General features: G+C 35.3%; 2 protein-coding genes across 3 annotated transcripts; one reads left to right on the top strand and one right to left on the bottom strand.

Moving 5' to 3' along the window:
• Positions 1 to 92: 92 nt before the first annotated feature.
• Positions 93 to 4,946, bottom strand: LOC127239660 (probable serine/threonine-protein kinase PBL8). 2 transcript variants are annotated; one of them, XM_051257909.1, is made up of 6 exons: positions 4,657 to 4,946; positions 3,992 to 4,341; positions 3,756 to 3,891; positions 3,033 to 3,115; positions 2,369 to 2,492; positions 93 to 841 (listed from the first exon to the last, which is right to left on the bottom strand). In XM_051257909.1, the coding sequence occupies exons 1-6, from the start codon at positions 4,715 to 4,717 to the stop codon at positions 342 to 344; spliced, it is 1,254 nt and encodes a 417-aa protein (XP_051113866.1). In that variant the 5' UTR covers positions 4,718 to 4,946; the 3' UTR covers positions 93 to 341. The 2 variants fall into 2 exon arrangements, with proteins under 2 accessions (XP_051113866.1, XP_051113865.1); XM_051257908.1 differs by having other exon boundaries at positions 3,033 to 3,169; positions 4,657 to 4,941.
• A 5,555-nt stretch (positions 4,947 to 10,501) lies between these two features.
• LOC127239662 (NADH dehydrogenase [ubiquinone] 1 alpha subcomplex subunit 1) lies at positions 10,502 to 13,594 on the top strand. The gene is made up of 3 exons (XM_051257911.1): positions 10,502 to 10,722; positions 10,856 to 10,962; positions 13,388 to 13,594. Exons 1-2 carry the CDS (start codon positions 10,615 to 10,617, stop codon positions 10,955 to 10,957), a joined length of 210 nt encoding a protein of 69 aa, XP_051113868.1. The 5' UTR covers positions 10,502 to 10,614; the 3' UTR covers positions 10,958 to 10,962; positions 13,388 to 13,594.
• The last annotated feature ends 2,644 nt before the right edge of the window (positions 13,595 to 16,238 follow it).

The following is a 16,238-nucleotide window of genomic DNA, read 5'->3' as shown; positions in this document are numbered from 1 at the left end:
TCCCGAATAACAATTGTAAGTTCTGACATCATCAATATATATAATAACTAAATATTGCATAGAAAATATTTCATAATAGGCACAGGTGCAAATTAGCAGAAATCACAGAGTTCAATCACAAGGATATGATTACATGAAGAGAAATTATAGATGCGGGCGGACGCACGCCTACAACACGGACTGTAAACAATATATAGATTGAGAATCTAATTCATCAATATCATACCACACACAAGCATTTTACCTTACCATTCACAACCTTGCAACCCCAACTATGGCATCAGTCAAAACACACCTTAATTATATCAACATGGTAGACACATTATATGGATTAAGTTTTTTCATCTGACTCGGCAAGCCCCAGGGCCGCCCGGGGAGCAATTTGCATTGGAGGATCGACAGCCAACACCAGTTCCAACAGCGCCAGTAAATCCAGGATGCATCCGGCTGGCAGGAATCCTTCCTGATACAAATGGACTACCACCACATAGAAGGGTAGGAGTTGAGGATGATGATGTAGAAACTTCATTAGCACGATTGCCTTGTAAAGGTTCCAATGTTTCAACCACGTCACTCATCAAAGGTCTAGCTTTTGGGTTCTGGCTCAGGCAATAGTACGCCAAACTGCAAGCTTTCTGAGCTGCACGCAGTGAGTATTGATTCTCTAATCTAGGGTCAATGATTTGCAGCATTTTTCTCTTGTCATTTAGCTTTGGTCTAGCCCAATCTACAAGACTTTGCTCCTTGCTTGGTCTCGTCTTGTCCACAGACTTCCTTCCTGTCAACAACTCCAGAAGGACAACACCAAAACTGTAAACGTCACTCCTCGCAGTAAGGTGGCCTGCACATCTCATGAACGCATAAGTGAGAATCCGAGCACATATATTCTAAGCACTCTGATATACTCATGATAACTGTTAAATATTAAATGTCCACCTCACTTAAAAGTTTATGCTAGCAGCGATATACATCATTATATTACATGTTATAGTTTCCAACAGTACCCAACCAAAATAATGAAAGCCAAGACCCACCACAGTCCACACAAATAATATTACAAAACTTTGGCATATTTATTTCTGTTTATTTGTTTTTTGGTTTTGTTTCTTCTTCTTCTTTTTTTTTTTTTTAAAGATGAAATCATTCAAAATTGGTAGATTGAATGGCAGAACAAATGGTAGAGAATACACAAGCAACCAAAACTATGCAGATGACTAATATCTAAAATGCAATTGCTGCCATCAAATTGAAGGACGTTGTTGTTCCACATAGAAATTATATTATAAAGAAAAATATTTATATACCAGAATCCTACAATTCGTAGGTCTAAAAAATATAAAATTGAATAAGTACTTCTGATCTGGAGCGAATAAGGAAAAAAAGGTAGAAAAGTGATAAATAAAATAGAAGATTTCACAATGTCTTCCGCATGTGAGTTAAAACAAAATCTCAAACAACAAAACTATCCCCCTCTTTTCAAAGATAATAGTATTCAACAGATGTCCCTGTACATTGCTTGTCTGAAATCTGACATAGTACCAGTTCAAATATTTATGCGAACACAATACTAAGGAAAGTCAATTGCAAAATGCCACTATACAAGAAATGAACATGTGAATTTGTACAATTAGTGACACAAAGGAATTCATGATAACAGATTTGAGTTTGGATATAAAAGCGCGCGCACACACACACACACATATATATATATATGAAAACCATTTTGAAACATGTAACCACTTCATATGATTATAATTTTAGAAAATGCAGGAGAATAGATTGATAGAATGATAGGTGAAGACATTATATATGTAAAATAAATGTTGAGCGAAATTCTCAAGTAAAAATTTAAATAAATATTTGTTTGAAACTCAAGGCCTATTACATAAGATTGATGGAACAAAAAAGGATACAGCTTTTTTGCCACAGCAAAGACTTGTTATAGAAAGAGCATATAGTAGTACTCTAATGGGAAATTTCCCCATTATCATTCAACATAATAATGCTGTGCACCAGCTAAATGCAACAACAAAGGAGAGAAAAGAACAAGGAAAAGTGCAAGTTCACCAGCACTCACTTGTGTTATCCTCAGCTATGTTAGCATCATAGGCCCAAAATCTGAGTGGAATTTAGGCATAAGTGGAGTAGAAAAGAAGAAAAAGACCAAATGAAATTTCCTGTCCCTGCCCTAAATGACAGTAAATTGAGACTTCTAGCTTTTAGTATCTAGACATAATAAAACTCCAAGCATGCATTTCCACAACTTCCTCAATCCAACTGTTGCAGTACCAGGGGATCTATCCCAAAATAGTTGAGTCATAAAGAATATTCTAGTCTAAAGCATTGAATTATACACAGTAAGTTGTACCAGTCATGACGTATTCAGGGGCAGCATAACCATAGGTTCCCATTACTCTAGTTGATACATGGGTTTCATCACCTTGCGGCCCTGCTTTTGCAAGCCCAAAATCAGACAGTTTGGCCATATAATCCTGTTGCAGAGAAAATTGACCTAAAACATAAGATGCAAAGAACCCTCCTATCAAAGCAGCAAATTTAAATTAATAACGATGAGTACAGCTTTGTAATCATGTTAAATACTTAATGACTGTCAAACAGAGGTCACAATTTGCTCAACAGATGCACTTGACAGCATGCATTGTAGTCCTCTTTGTGTGTAGGTGTGTTAGAGAGAGCAATAGAGAAAAACATGTACTTGCTCCATCCCATGTCTATTGTCTCATTTTACTATTTCCATTTCTACCAAATCAATTATCCCATTACCATTAAAAGTAAATATGGCCCTTACATCACTGTAAAACTGCCCTCACAATTCAATATTATAACACAAATATCACTACTTTTTACACCTAAATCAAGACACACCACCACCATTTCCCCGAGAGCAAAGTGGACAATTTAACATTATGTCGCACCCACTACCCATTAAACAATCAATATTCCTTAACTATGTGCCAGAAAAATACTGGACAAATACATATCGAAGAGTATAATTGAACTGATAAACTTACAGAGTCTAGCAGAATATTAGATGTCTTGAAGTCACGGTAAATAACAGGCCTTTCAGCATTATGAAGGAAAGCAAGCCCTTTAGCTGCCCCAAGAGCAATCATCAGTCTTGTTGACCAAGATAATGGAACAGTAGCTTCTGGAAGCCTCAGAAAATTCCAGGTTAATTGTAGTCAGCTATGTACATATATATGTGTGTGTGTAATGCTCCATGTTGATTGCAGTAACACAGGCAGTGATTTTGATGTTTGTAGGTGTAGATTGAAGTTAATAGGAGTTTATGCAAACACAAATATTATGCTAAAGCATGCAATCCGTATAGAAGAAAATCAAGTACAACATTCAAAACAGAAGGTTTACCCAATTATGCGTTCATTTCCCAATTATGAACTTTGTTCTTTGCTGTTCTCCCCCCCCCCCCCCCTAACCACTCGTTTTCAATACAAAACACCACTCAACCATTATTCTACCTCAAAATTTTCAAAAACAAACCTGACAAAAAAAAAAAGAACACACCCCTAACCAATAATATGTTTTAGGCAGGCCTCATCTCAATAAATTTTGGATTCATTCACAGATGTAAAGGCTTTTAATGTGAAGCAAAGCTTCTCTATTTTGTAATAACTTCTAAATAAATACTTATCCGCAGAATTATATAGCAGGAGTTGGTGAATTCTGGTGGCGAAAACAGCAATAAATATGACAGAAATGGAGATGGATCGTACTTCGGAACAGGTGATTCTCAAGGCTTCCCCGGAACATGAATTCATAAACAAGTAACCTGTGATCATCCTCACAGCAATAACCTATCAGCTTCACTAAATTAGGATGCCTGAGCTGGCCAAGGAAGTTGACCTCGGTCTGAAATATGGAGTTACGAAAATAAATAAAAATAAAATAGATGGGCAGGGAAGGAAGGGCAGCTCAGCTAAAAGAGCTCAAAGGAATAAGGAAAACTCACCAGCCATTCACGGTGGCCTTGAAGACCTTCTTTGTTTAGCACCTTGACTGCAACAGGGAGAGACTTAAGCCCGACTCTAACATTCTCATCAATGTAGCCTTTGTAGACTGTTCCAAAACCACCTTCTCCAAGAATGTAGTCAGAGCGGAAGCTCTTCGTGATGGTCTCCAGCTCGAAGAGAGTAAAAGCAATGACGTGGGTGTAGAGCAGGGAGTTCTTACGGAAATCTTCGAAGTTGTGCGGTGTCGAAGAATCGATTGGATCTGAAAAGGAGCGAGTCTGCTTTCTTCCGGTAGCTGAGTGCCTAGAGGACAATGAGGAGGCCTGGAGCTGGAGGTGCTGCTGCTGAACTGCCCATTTTTATATCTTTTTCTAGTTTATTACTCGTTTCAGGAAAATAATGGAGAATAAATGCGAAAGACTATGAAAACCCTAACTTCTCAGTCCAGAGTGATGTATTGAGCTGCAATTACAGAATGTTTGCCGGCTAAAAAGAGAATAGTTTGACTCAGAGAAGAGAAGCAAATAAATCCGCACATTTGCAAAAGAGAAAAAAAATCAAGTAGGTAGTGATTGAGAGTGAATTGGGAAAAACCTAGATCTGGTGGGCAACAGAAACTGAAAATTAATATGCGTGCCGCCGTAAGAACAGAAAGGAACTGAACCTTGATATTGGGGGGCTGTAGAGACGACGGCCGACTCCTCCCTGGTGCCGCAATTGCCCATGTCTCTCTCTGTTAAGCAGGATGGCTCATCCGACAAGACCAGTAGCGGCGGCTCTCATACTTGCTTGCTATTGCAATTGTTAGCTACGCCTGGTTGGTTTCAAGGATTCCTAATAGTACCTTTGCAGCAGCGCCTCTTGTCTTGTCTCACTGGCTTGTATTTGTGCGTGTTCACTCGCGTACGTCTCATTTGCTTCATTAACTATTTTTATTTATTTTTCTTCTCGGATTATTATCACAGCAGTATAGTAATAGTATATCGTCAAAATTGGCCCGGTGACGCCGATAATGATACTGATATTGATACACACACGAGCACGGCACCGTGGAAATGGGTTGGGGTGGGGATGGGGGCGGGGGTATTATTAATTTGGTATGACTCAACTCGATATCATATCGCATCCGAATAAACTTTATTGATAGTTAAGAGATCGCATGGTATTATTTATTTATGATAAGCAGGGCAAGAGAAATAATAAAAATGGCATAAACAAATTTTAAAAAGATTGCAAATACAAATTTTGAAAAGAAAACAAGAAGGAAAAAAAAAAAAGTAAAACTTTTCGCTATTGTTATTTTGGTTGACGTTCGCAAATGGTCCGATCTAAGTATAGACTCCAGTGAAAAGTTGTGGCTCATTTAACATGGAGCGAGTGATCCATTCAGTTGTGGTTCAAATCGATCAGACCTGTGTGTCTTCAAAAGGAACATCGATTGTAAGATATCTACTATAATTGATTGACAGATTTTAGGAGATTTAATTGAGAAAAAATATGAAGTCAAATTATGAAGTTATTGAAAGTGATTTCTTACTTTATTTGACGATTTTACCATGTTCAGAATGTTAGATTAGAGTAGTAATCATAGCGCCATTGGGTATGGTAAACTGAGAAAATTTTGTGATGTGATGAATAAGTTAATAGCTAGGGGAACAAGGAATTGAATTGGAGGAGGTTGTAGATGTGAATGAGTATGCTATCAAATTCTATCTAAATGATAGAGCTACATTTATGAGGGCAATTATTCACTCAACAATTTTGTAAGTTTTATTCGTTCATCATTGAGTATTAATCTTTTTGGGTTGGTATTCCAAATGTAGGTCTTCAATGACCAAACTGGGTTAACAGTTGTTTTGTATCTGATGTTCTTGTCGTCACCCGTATGTGTATTCGCAGTTCGATCTTCCAGCAAATAACGAGTCTATGTTGAGGGTTTTATTTTTCGATTTTGTTTTTTTGAAGTAAGTTGTTTTTACTACTATGTGCTTGATCGATTTCAGGATCAACATAATTGAATATCGCAAGAACATATTTTAATTATATTAAAATAAATTGCTAAATTAAAATTAAACATTTGTTGTTCTGTTTCTAATAGATAAAATCACAAACAAAAGCAAGTTTGCATCCCGGTTATTAAGATCTACTTGAGATTAGAGCTAAATGTAAACTAATAATTTTAAATAAATTGTAGACAAAAATATTTATAAATTGTACGGAACTTATTCATATTTTCAAAATATTCGAGTATAAAACTTTTTTAGGAGATTATATGTAATATTTTCAAATTACGAAGGAATTTTGTACAATTTTAATATTTTTTAAAAATAATAGTGATTCAGTGAATTATAAGTAATTTGTCTAAATAATAATATAATCATATATAATGTGTAACTATGTATGCAATAATATTTAATACAAAATAATATATTATATTATTTACTTTAATATTACTTAGTCAAAAAAATATTTTTAAAAATAATTGATAAAAAAAATTCAACAAGTTATAATAGTATATAAATAGAATAATAAATAGTTCAAAAACTACATTAAAAATATCATTTACTTGTCAAAAACTTATAAAATATAATGTATGTTGTTGGTATAAAAAAAATCAATGAAATGAAAGAATAGTAACTGTTGTGACTTTTGAAAATAAGACAGTAATAAAAGCAGTGACCAACGGATTTTATTTTTTATCTTTCGTTTGTTTTCTCGTTTGAATCACTAGTTGTATTTTTGTAATCTACATTATCAATTTAATATAATTTATCGTTATATATTCTATCTTGAATTGTTTTATATTATCAAGACTAATCTTAGAAATTTTATCATTACGAAGGGCCTCAATTTTTGGCTCACCTTCAAGTACTTCAACAACCCGCATGATCAGTAAAGCATTTCCTTATTCTTTCTATCGAAAGTGAGGAAGTTGCTCACCTCACCGTGATGTTTTGGCCTCAACTCTTTTTGTGTGTTCAAGCTTGCCAAAGGTCGTCCATAACTTAGCACAGGCAATAGGTTGGGGATAATTTTCAGTCACTATAACTATCTTTGTTTCGCCCTTCAACCTCATGGCCTCCGTTTAGTGTTGTTGGCACTTTTTATGAATTCGGTATAATGATTTATGTTTATCAAGAGATGATTGACCGCAAAACTTCTATATGTTGCCTTTTTTCTAAACATGTCCGTCTAGTGAGGGGTGATCACAATGTGATACATTAACGGACCTCCATACATGTCCGTCTTCTCAAAGCTTATCTTAGTGATAGTGCTCGAATGAGCTAATCTATCTTATACCGAAGTATTTTGTCATGGTCGAGGCATGTGTCCCAGGTGCTCAAACACAAGTCTTTGAAGAGCCAAAGGCTTCCGAATATTCTTTTCCATGCCATTTTTTGTGGAAGCCCTTTTTTAACCTTACACTCACCATATTTATAGGAACTGCAAATATGTAACCTTTCATGTACAACCGATTTGTGAGAGACACAATCAGCCTTCCTTTGATTGACTTTTGAATTGCATTTTGAAAGGCAACCTAATTTCTTACGGGATGTCCCGTGCCATTTGTAATATGTTATGCTATTCAATTCACATTTTCTATAAGAATTTTATGTTTGTCCTTCAATCGGAATTATTTGTTATTTGAATAAGTAAAAGCAGAGAACCACAAAAGAAAACTATTTCGCTTCGTAATTAAAATCAAAATAATGGTTGTTCATCCTAACATGACTTAGATGCTCTTATTCAGGAAATTGCAAAAAACATAACACATGTTAAAAAAATATTATGCTAGAGTAGCAATCAAAAAGTAAAAGTAATAATTGATAAGTATGAGTTATTTATTGAAATTTTCTTGTAGGGTGATATTCAATTTGCCTCCCTTCACTGAGGTAGAGGCTTCTGCGCGTGGTAGATTTTCTGAAGTCATCAGGGGACGCACATTCACCCGCATTTTATCTTTAGCCTTTTGTCCTCCAAAAGGTTCGGCAAAGTGACGCCTGGAGGCATGCTGATAGTGTAAGAAACAATGTCGGTGTACTTGAGTAGCGTCGCACGTTGCGACTTGAAGTGGGGGAGAGTGACACGGGTTGACATTTATGTCCTAGGTTCTCGGCCACAGTTCATCCCATGTGTGCGAGTCCCTTGTCCTATACGACTAATTACCGGCATATGTCTAGGTGCAAGTACGTATTCCACATTATTCTCTCATACGTCATGGTATATCAGACATGTTACGCACAGAGGACGGCTAGTATGGGCCTCAGCGTGCGGGCATGTCAACTATCGGGCACGTTACATATGAATGGTTTCTCCAATTTCTTCTAGAAATGATTTGGAATCATATTACACTGGAAACAAGAACATAAAATCGAAGTAAAACGACGCAAGACCATGTAGATGTGATTGAATTACTAATATGAAAAATTAATTGAACGAAATCGAGTAGAAATTGGTGTGGGATTGCTATGTGCAAAGTAAAAAAGAAAGTGCAAGAATATATTGAAAATTAATGGCTAAAATCGATCCCAAAACAGTACAAAATTAAAATGAAGAAATTCACTATAGAAACTCTAACAAAACCTCTTGTATTCCTCCCAAAATTGTGGAGTAAATATCCTTTTGGTCCAACATTGTTTTTGACTTTCTTCGATCCTCGATACAAACGTAGGTCTCCTTTAGAGCAATAGCAATGATCTGTTTTTTTCAACGAAGGCTTTTTTTCAATCAGATAATAAAATAAAATTACATAGTAACTTTATTATTGTGGGTGAAAAATAGCAGGACTTGGCAACGCTTTGGTGTAGGCGAATGATATATGCGATATTAGATAAATATTTCGCTATATTTTAGACGGTTTTTGGATGCGAATTTTGTATATATGCTCTTAATGTTGTGTTTTTGAACTTTCTACTAGGCATTAAGGAGTTGGCAAATTTTGGGCATATTGGAGAGAAAAGCAGAACACAGGAAGTCCTTAGGCGTGATCACGAAGCAGGAAGAATGAAAATTGCAAAAAGGTCCTCCGGGGTTAATTAGCAATTTTAGAATTGTTTGGTTTAAAGTGCAAAGGGGATCTAAAGTGATGAATTGAAAAGGAGAGTTAGGGCCAATAAAGAAGGGGAAGAAGAAATGCAAAGCCACGATCTCACCTACAACCCATTTCTGAAATAGAAGAGAAGGAAGGAGAACACTACGGAGAGGGGACTTTTGGAGAGCAACGCATAAGAATTTCCGGGCACCTTTTTTTCTCATTTCTTAAATTGGTTTGTTGTCGATTTTTAAACTTGAAGGCATAATGAATTCTATGATTTATTTTATGTTTTTAATTGCTATGGATTGCAAGTAGTTTCATTTCTAGTGTAGGTATGAATTGATGTTCGGAATTGAAATTGTGAGACTTGGTTTCGATTAAAATTGGTGTTCATCGATGTTGGGTATTTTTAATTCTTCTAATTGATGAGTTTAGAAATCTTGAATTGATTATTGCGCACATATCAATTTAGGGTTTCATAGCTATATTGGAGATTAGCATACGTAATTGTGTAATTTTCCAATTGACGTAGCAACCTAGAGAAGAACATTCTAGGGAAGAATTAAGATCAATTTTAGACAAATCCTCGTAGGAGCTTGTTAAATTGAATTTGGCCTTTCTAGTTTTTACTGCTGTCGAGTTAGAAAACTACGGTTGTACTTAGGATTCTTTCCCGATTAGAGATATAGCTAACGGCCGTACCTTAGCTATCGAAAAAGTAAGGAAATATTGGTTGTGAACGCGTATAGATCAACTATAACCAATTTATCCAACTAGTCGATGAATTTGACTTTTAGTCGATGATCAAATTTCATATCCCGAATGAAAAATTCATGCATATGCTAGAGTTTAATCATATTTGGTAACCGTTAATTTTGCATTCTAGTTAACTAGCGTTGTCAATCACACTAAAGCGGAGCACCCAACTATGATAATCAAATCCCTATTTAGTGTGATAATTTTGGTAACCGTTAATTTTATTCTTCCTTATTTAGTGTGATAATCAAATCCCTCCAATATATATTAATATAATTATAATTGATCAAATAAAAAAAAACTATTGTTTCCATGCGGAGACGATCCTATTCACTACTGCTATACTGCATATTGTGGGACGTAGAAATTTATATTTTATTTTGCAACAGCGAAGCCATGTTGATGCGGTCTTACATCATTATCTTTTGCCTTGAGCCACTACATATTTATTTGTTATAATTTATTGTGTCAGAATATGAAAATTGACAAATAAACACCACATTAGCGGACTAAGGCATTTTTTCATATTTCCCGTTGCAATTGCTCTTAGCAGGCCAGATTTGTTGGGCCGCCTCTTTTAAAATAATATACAATTTTATTTAAAATAAAAAAACAAACACATCTTACCAATACAAATATTCCAATTATGACCGGCCCTAACTTTACATCAGCCCAGCCCAGACCAAATTCTTAATTCATCGATCTGACGGGACTCCCCGTTATCTAACCCACCCTCTCGCCGCGGTTTAGCAAAGACGAAGATCTGACAACTCTGTCGATCAGCAGTTTCTGCGCGCAAGTTTTGGACACAGAACCCAAATCGTCGTTAGAATGACGCTGATGTGGTTGGAAGCCGTGTTGCCGCTTGGAATAATAGCAGGGATGCTTTGCGTCATGGGAAACGCTCAATATTACATTCACAAGGCCGCTCATGGGCGTGTTCGTACCTCAACGACCATTTGTTTATTTTCTTGTTTATCTCTTTCTTTCTGTTATATGCTACGAGTTGAGCATCCGATCTATGATTGTTTGTTCATCTTTCGCTGATTATTGCCACAATTGTGTACGACAGCCCAAGCACATCGGGAACGACGTTTGGGATGTGGCTATGGAAAAACGCGACAAGAAAATCATGGAGATTCTTTCTTCTCCTTCAGCTTCCTCTTCCAATTAGCTTTGGTGCTCCCTCTTACTTTTTGTGCTTATACTTCCATCTCGGCCCTATTCATTTGACTTGCCTGGTTATTTGTTTTTGGTAAACACTTAACTGAGAAGGGGACAATCCCCCACGATTTTAACTCCATGTGTGACTATTGTACATAATCTCAATAACTTTACATTACCGCCTAAAAGTATGTTACCAAGCATGATTGCCTTATGTGAAGTCTAGTCCAACGGAGATAAGTTTGTGTCCACAGTTCGTTTGTTTACCTGATTGAATATTTATGTTTTTCTGAGCTATGCTATAAACTCTTATGCTAAGTATTTTTAGCATTTATCCAAGTTACCGCACTTATTTGCGGCATAGTTGGGTTATGAATTTTTAGATTTTGGTTCTCAAGCAGTATAGTCGGGTTTTACCGACCCGGTAAATTTTCTTTCGAGCATGTGCCTATTTGCTAAAGATGCGGAGTTTATATCCATGGACCATGGATCCTTTTGCAGGATAGAATAATTTTACTTAGTTAATATCTATGCATTGGTGAGGCACATATTGCTTTTGTCAGACAAAATATAAATATACTAGCATTCAAATCACACATGATCATTCCGTTGATAAACAGATTACACATACACCCAGTCACTAGTCCACTGTATACCTGACTTTTGGCCTTTTACATTGGGAAAAAAGTAGGTGTGCACGTAGAATATTATGATTACAAAGTATTGGTAGTGCTGTTTGACCTGTTCATTTGAAATGTTTACATTCCTATATTTAATCAAAGCATGAAAGAAACTAATACTAGCACAACAAGGTTATCTTATGTAATATGGCTACACGTAGTTTGCTATTCTTTTCTTTTTCTTTGGCTATTGTTCATTTCTTTTGTGTATTCCTGATCTATACATTGTTTACGCAACTTGCTTTTGGAATTTGCATGTATGAGAAAACTAGGCCTTCGTTTACTTATGTTTTTAAGACTATTTTCACCCAATTAATCAAAATTTCTCTTTCTAAAAAATATCACATCAAAAATATATTTTGCATTTATTACATCAAAAGCATATTCTCTATTCAAAACATTACATCATAAACGGATTTTTCATTATTATATCAAAAACATATTCTCTATTCAAACCATAAATATATTATTATTTTTGCATATTTTACATCAGAAAACATATTCTTTCTTCAACACATCAAATCAAACACCTATTTTCTATTTAACTTTTCACTATTTCCAAACTACCTAAAATTTTGAAAAGCGTCCAAAACATATCTAAACCCACACCCTAGGTATGCAAAAAGATTATTGTGATAAATTCCGATCAAAAAGAAAAAAGAAAAAAAGAAGAGTATTATGATAATGCAGATTTGGTATTTTTGTTTTCTTCGGGCATGGTGAAACATTGTCTGCTGGGAGTCTTGAATATTTTCTAGGTTCAAAATGAAATGGTTAAATATGTTTATGTTTGATCTGTACTTATAGTATATATTAAGATGCTTTAAAATGTAAACTATGTGTAATTGAGTTTTTGAGCACTTCAGGATGCCATATGAAAAAGTGTAAACAATATAATGTAATTAGATGGTAGTGTTTTATCATGGAGAACAATCAAATCTGGAATACATGTGTGTTTCTATGGAAATTCAAATATTATTTTTTGCATGGGAATAGAGTTGTGAAAAAAATTCTTTTAAAGTGGTTCAGAATTTACTAGAACGTTTTAAATGTTAGGTGGTGTGTATGCTGCATACTTGGATTATACAAGAATGCTATTTTTCTCTTATCAAACTCTTCCATAGATGTTTAACCTATCACCCCCCAAAGACAGACAGTACACTAGTAATTTCTCTTATGTAACCTGTAGGATTTAGTAAAAGACTTCAAAGTATTTGTGATGTTAAATCCCCCACTCTCTTCTTTTTCTTTATTAAACTCACAGCATTACTTCCAAGCTTGGTTTGGGTCCAGGAATAATCCAAGTATTCGTGTCGGAGAGTTTGCAGATGGGTGTGAGGCACTTAGGGTGTGTTGGATTTGGTTTGGCCTCAGTCTCGCCCTATTCATCATATTTTTTATACTCCTAAAAACATTAAATCAACACAATTTTTATATTATATTCATAATCTATTTTACATTCAAACATTACCTTGAAAAACTATTTCAATCCATATTTACTATTCCCACCACATCCAAATCACATGGTTGGAAATTTTCTTTTGATTTTTGCACTGACTCTTATTTAGTTGCTAGTTAATGTTAAATTGATTTATTTGTCTTTGATCTAGTGTTTGGACTGCAGTTTCTTTTTCTTTGCAAATTATTTTCATTTACTATCTATGTTAATGGGGATTGAATTCCTGAGGAATTACAGGCCTGCAAAATTGTGGGTGGAGGTTTATTCCTAAGTTTGACTCAAGTCTTGCTTTTCGATGCAGGTGACAAAGGTTTGTTCCAAATGAATGGTTTGCATGGCCTGTCTAGTGGGACTCTTACAAACTTTTATTTACTTTCCATTCTCTTCATACTGTGCACTGGCTTGGCTGGTGGGACTCTTACAACTCATGGTTATTTTGATGCTAAATTTCTGGATATGGCATATGGCCCTATGATAATGCAATAAAGACATCTGAATTTTATTACAAGGTATCTCGAGGCTTAGTGTCAATATGATTGTTATTTGGGACTTACGTTTGCAAATTAGTGTAAATGCAAAAACATAAACAGGACATCTATTGTTGATGATCTAGCTTCTTTTCTCCTCAAGCAATTGAGCCAATTGGAATATCTTGCCTTAGGAAGCTAATATTTTTCTTCTAGTCAGATGAACTGGCTATGAACTAGTGAGGTTGTCTGGTTCCCATAAAGATATGAACTCATCCTTTCTGAAGTTGTCATTTTCAGTTCTGTTATAATTTTCTTATGCTCACTCTCTATGTTATATCTATAATCACATCCTAGTAGTTAAATATGGCAATGACTAGCATGAAAAGAGTTGGGCTGAGTATTGTATTCTGTAGTTGATCAGGATATTAGATGGTTGTCTGGGAGGCTCATTCTGATATTTGGGGGTTGAGACACACCTTGAATTCTTGGGTAGTTATGAGTAATGTATCTGAATTCTTGAGTTGGAGAGCCTGAGCTTGTTTACATAGTTGTACTACTGCAGCTGTGGAACCTATGCCTAATGCCCGGTTATCACGTACCCTTCATTATTATGTGAAGGATTTGCAGAGAAATTGTTGCTTCCTTAACAGCTCAAGCAGTATTGTAATCAATCAAAGGAACTGATGATATTCTTTGTAAATGAGTACAAGATCTAGCGAGCTTTAGGATCCAATTTGGTGATGAGATGCTTCAACCCCCTCCCCTTCTCTGCCTTAACTTAACACCTGATTTTCAATCGTAATTTTGTTGAGATGACAGGCCTGCCTAAACACATGTTAGTTGATTTGTTATCTACTTTGTTCTGGTCATGTAAAGTTCTCTTTACTTTGATTGTTTGTACTTAATTATATATATATATATATATTTTTTTCTGTATTGATTAGAGTTTTAACATAAACTCCTATTAACTTCAATCCACACCTGCAAGCATGAAATTCAATGCCTGTATTACTGCAATCAACATGGAGCATTGTATGTATATATTATTATAGCTGACTACAATTGACCTGGAATTTTTCCAAGTCACCCAGAAGCTATTTTCCATTATCTCAGTCTACGGGAATGATGATTGCTCTTGGGGATGCTAAAGGTCTTGCTTTCCTTCATAATATGCCACAAAGGTATGTTGTGTACCTCGACTTCAAGACATCGAGAGCTTGTTTATTTTAAGTCTCATTTATTTTTCCTCCAAAACTATATAAAGCAATTTTTTATTTGATATATTACATAAAAAGTTAAATTTTCAATCAAAACATTGTATCAAGCTTTTATTTTTATCATGTGACATGTCAAATAATATTTTAACTTAAATTTTTTTTATTATTTCCAAATTCAAATCAACCCCTGGGCCTCGAATAAACATACCCCAAATATTTTGCAAGATACTGTAAATTATGTTATTTAATTGTACATCTCTCTCTCACACACACACTGTAGACTACACTGCTGTGGAGTGCATCTATTGAGTGAATCGTGACCTATTTATTTGAACTTCTGTTTGAGAGTCATCATTAAGTATTTAATTGGATTATGAAGACTTCTCAGTATTGATTTATTGTTGTTGCTTAGATAGGAAACTCTTTGCATCTTATGGTTAGACCAATTCTCTCTGCAACAGGATTATATGGCCAACTCTCTGATTTTGAGCTTCACAAAGCAGGGCCACTAGGGATTAGCCCATGTACGAGCTAGAGTGATGGTAGTGTGTGTTATGTTGCCCCTGAGAGCACTGATCATACGACTTACCCGGTGTATATCCAATGCTTTAGATAGATCCTCCGGTACTGCAACATTGTGGATTGAGGATGTTGTGGAAATGCGTACTTGGCGTTTTATTTGTCTGGATACTAAATGCCAGGAGTCTCACTTTATTCACATTAAGGGCGGTGATAGGAGATTTCGTATGGTCTTTTTAGGAGTCTCAATTTATTGACATTAAGGGCAGTGATAGGGTATTTCATATGGCATTCTCTTCTTGTCTGCTCCACTATGCTGCAGACTCCTCGCAGATTTTAGGCCTATGAAGCCAGCATAGCTGAAGAAGCTTATAACACAAGTGAATGCTGATGCACACCTGCCTTTTTCCCTTGTTCTCTCATCTCTTTTGTTGTTGCATGATCTTTTTATTATGTTGAAGGGCAACCGGGAAATTGCCCATGATTATAGTTCTATTTGGTGATAAGTCATTCAAACTCCCATGTTGAAATAAATTGAGAGTCTTTTGTATCTTTTTTATCTCTTAGATTCAATCTCCAGGACATCTCTGATTCACTAAGATCTTTTTTAGACCCTACAATTCATTGGATTTTTGAACTTTCTATTTTTTACAATATTTATCTGTGCTCCTTTAGTTTGACTGCATTTTAGATGTTAGATATCTGCTTAATTTCTAAATATACGGCATTTATTATTCGTGTGGATTGTGGTGGCCTTATCCTTTATTGTTTTGGCTGGGGTGTTTTGCTGAAATCAAGCTTACATTTTTCATCCATTTGTATACATACTCTAATTTGATTGATGACTTCTCAATTTGTTTTATTCCTGTGTCTTATGATCAGTTGAATACTGATCGGATAGATAGATAATCGTGTGTTTGAATGCATTGTGCGTGGCTTGAACTAA

The sequence above is a fragment of the Andrographis paniculata genome, unplaced genomic scaffold (assembly GCF_009805555.1).
Source record: "Andrographis paniculata isolate CXL003 unplaced genomic scaffold, ASM980555v1 Contig78END, whole genome shotgun sequence".
Taxonomy (NCBI): domain Eukaryota; kingdom Viridiplantae; phylum Streptophyta; class Magnoliopsida; order Lamiales; family Acanthaceae; genus Andrographis; species Andrographis paniculata.
Note: the sequence above shows the minus strand (reverse complement) of the source record. Positions and strands in the feature narration are given on the sequence as shown.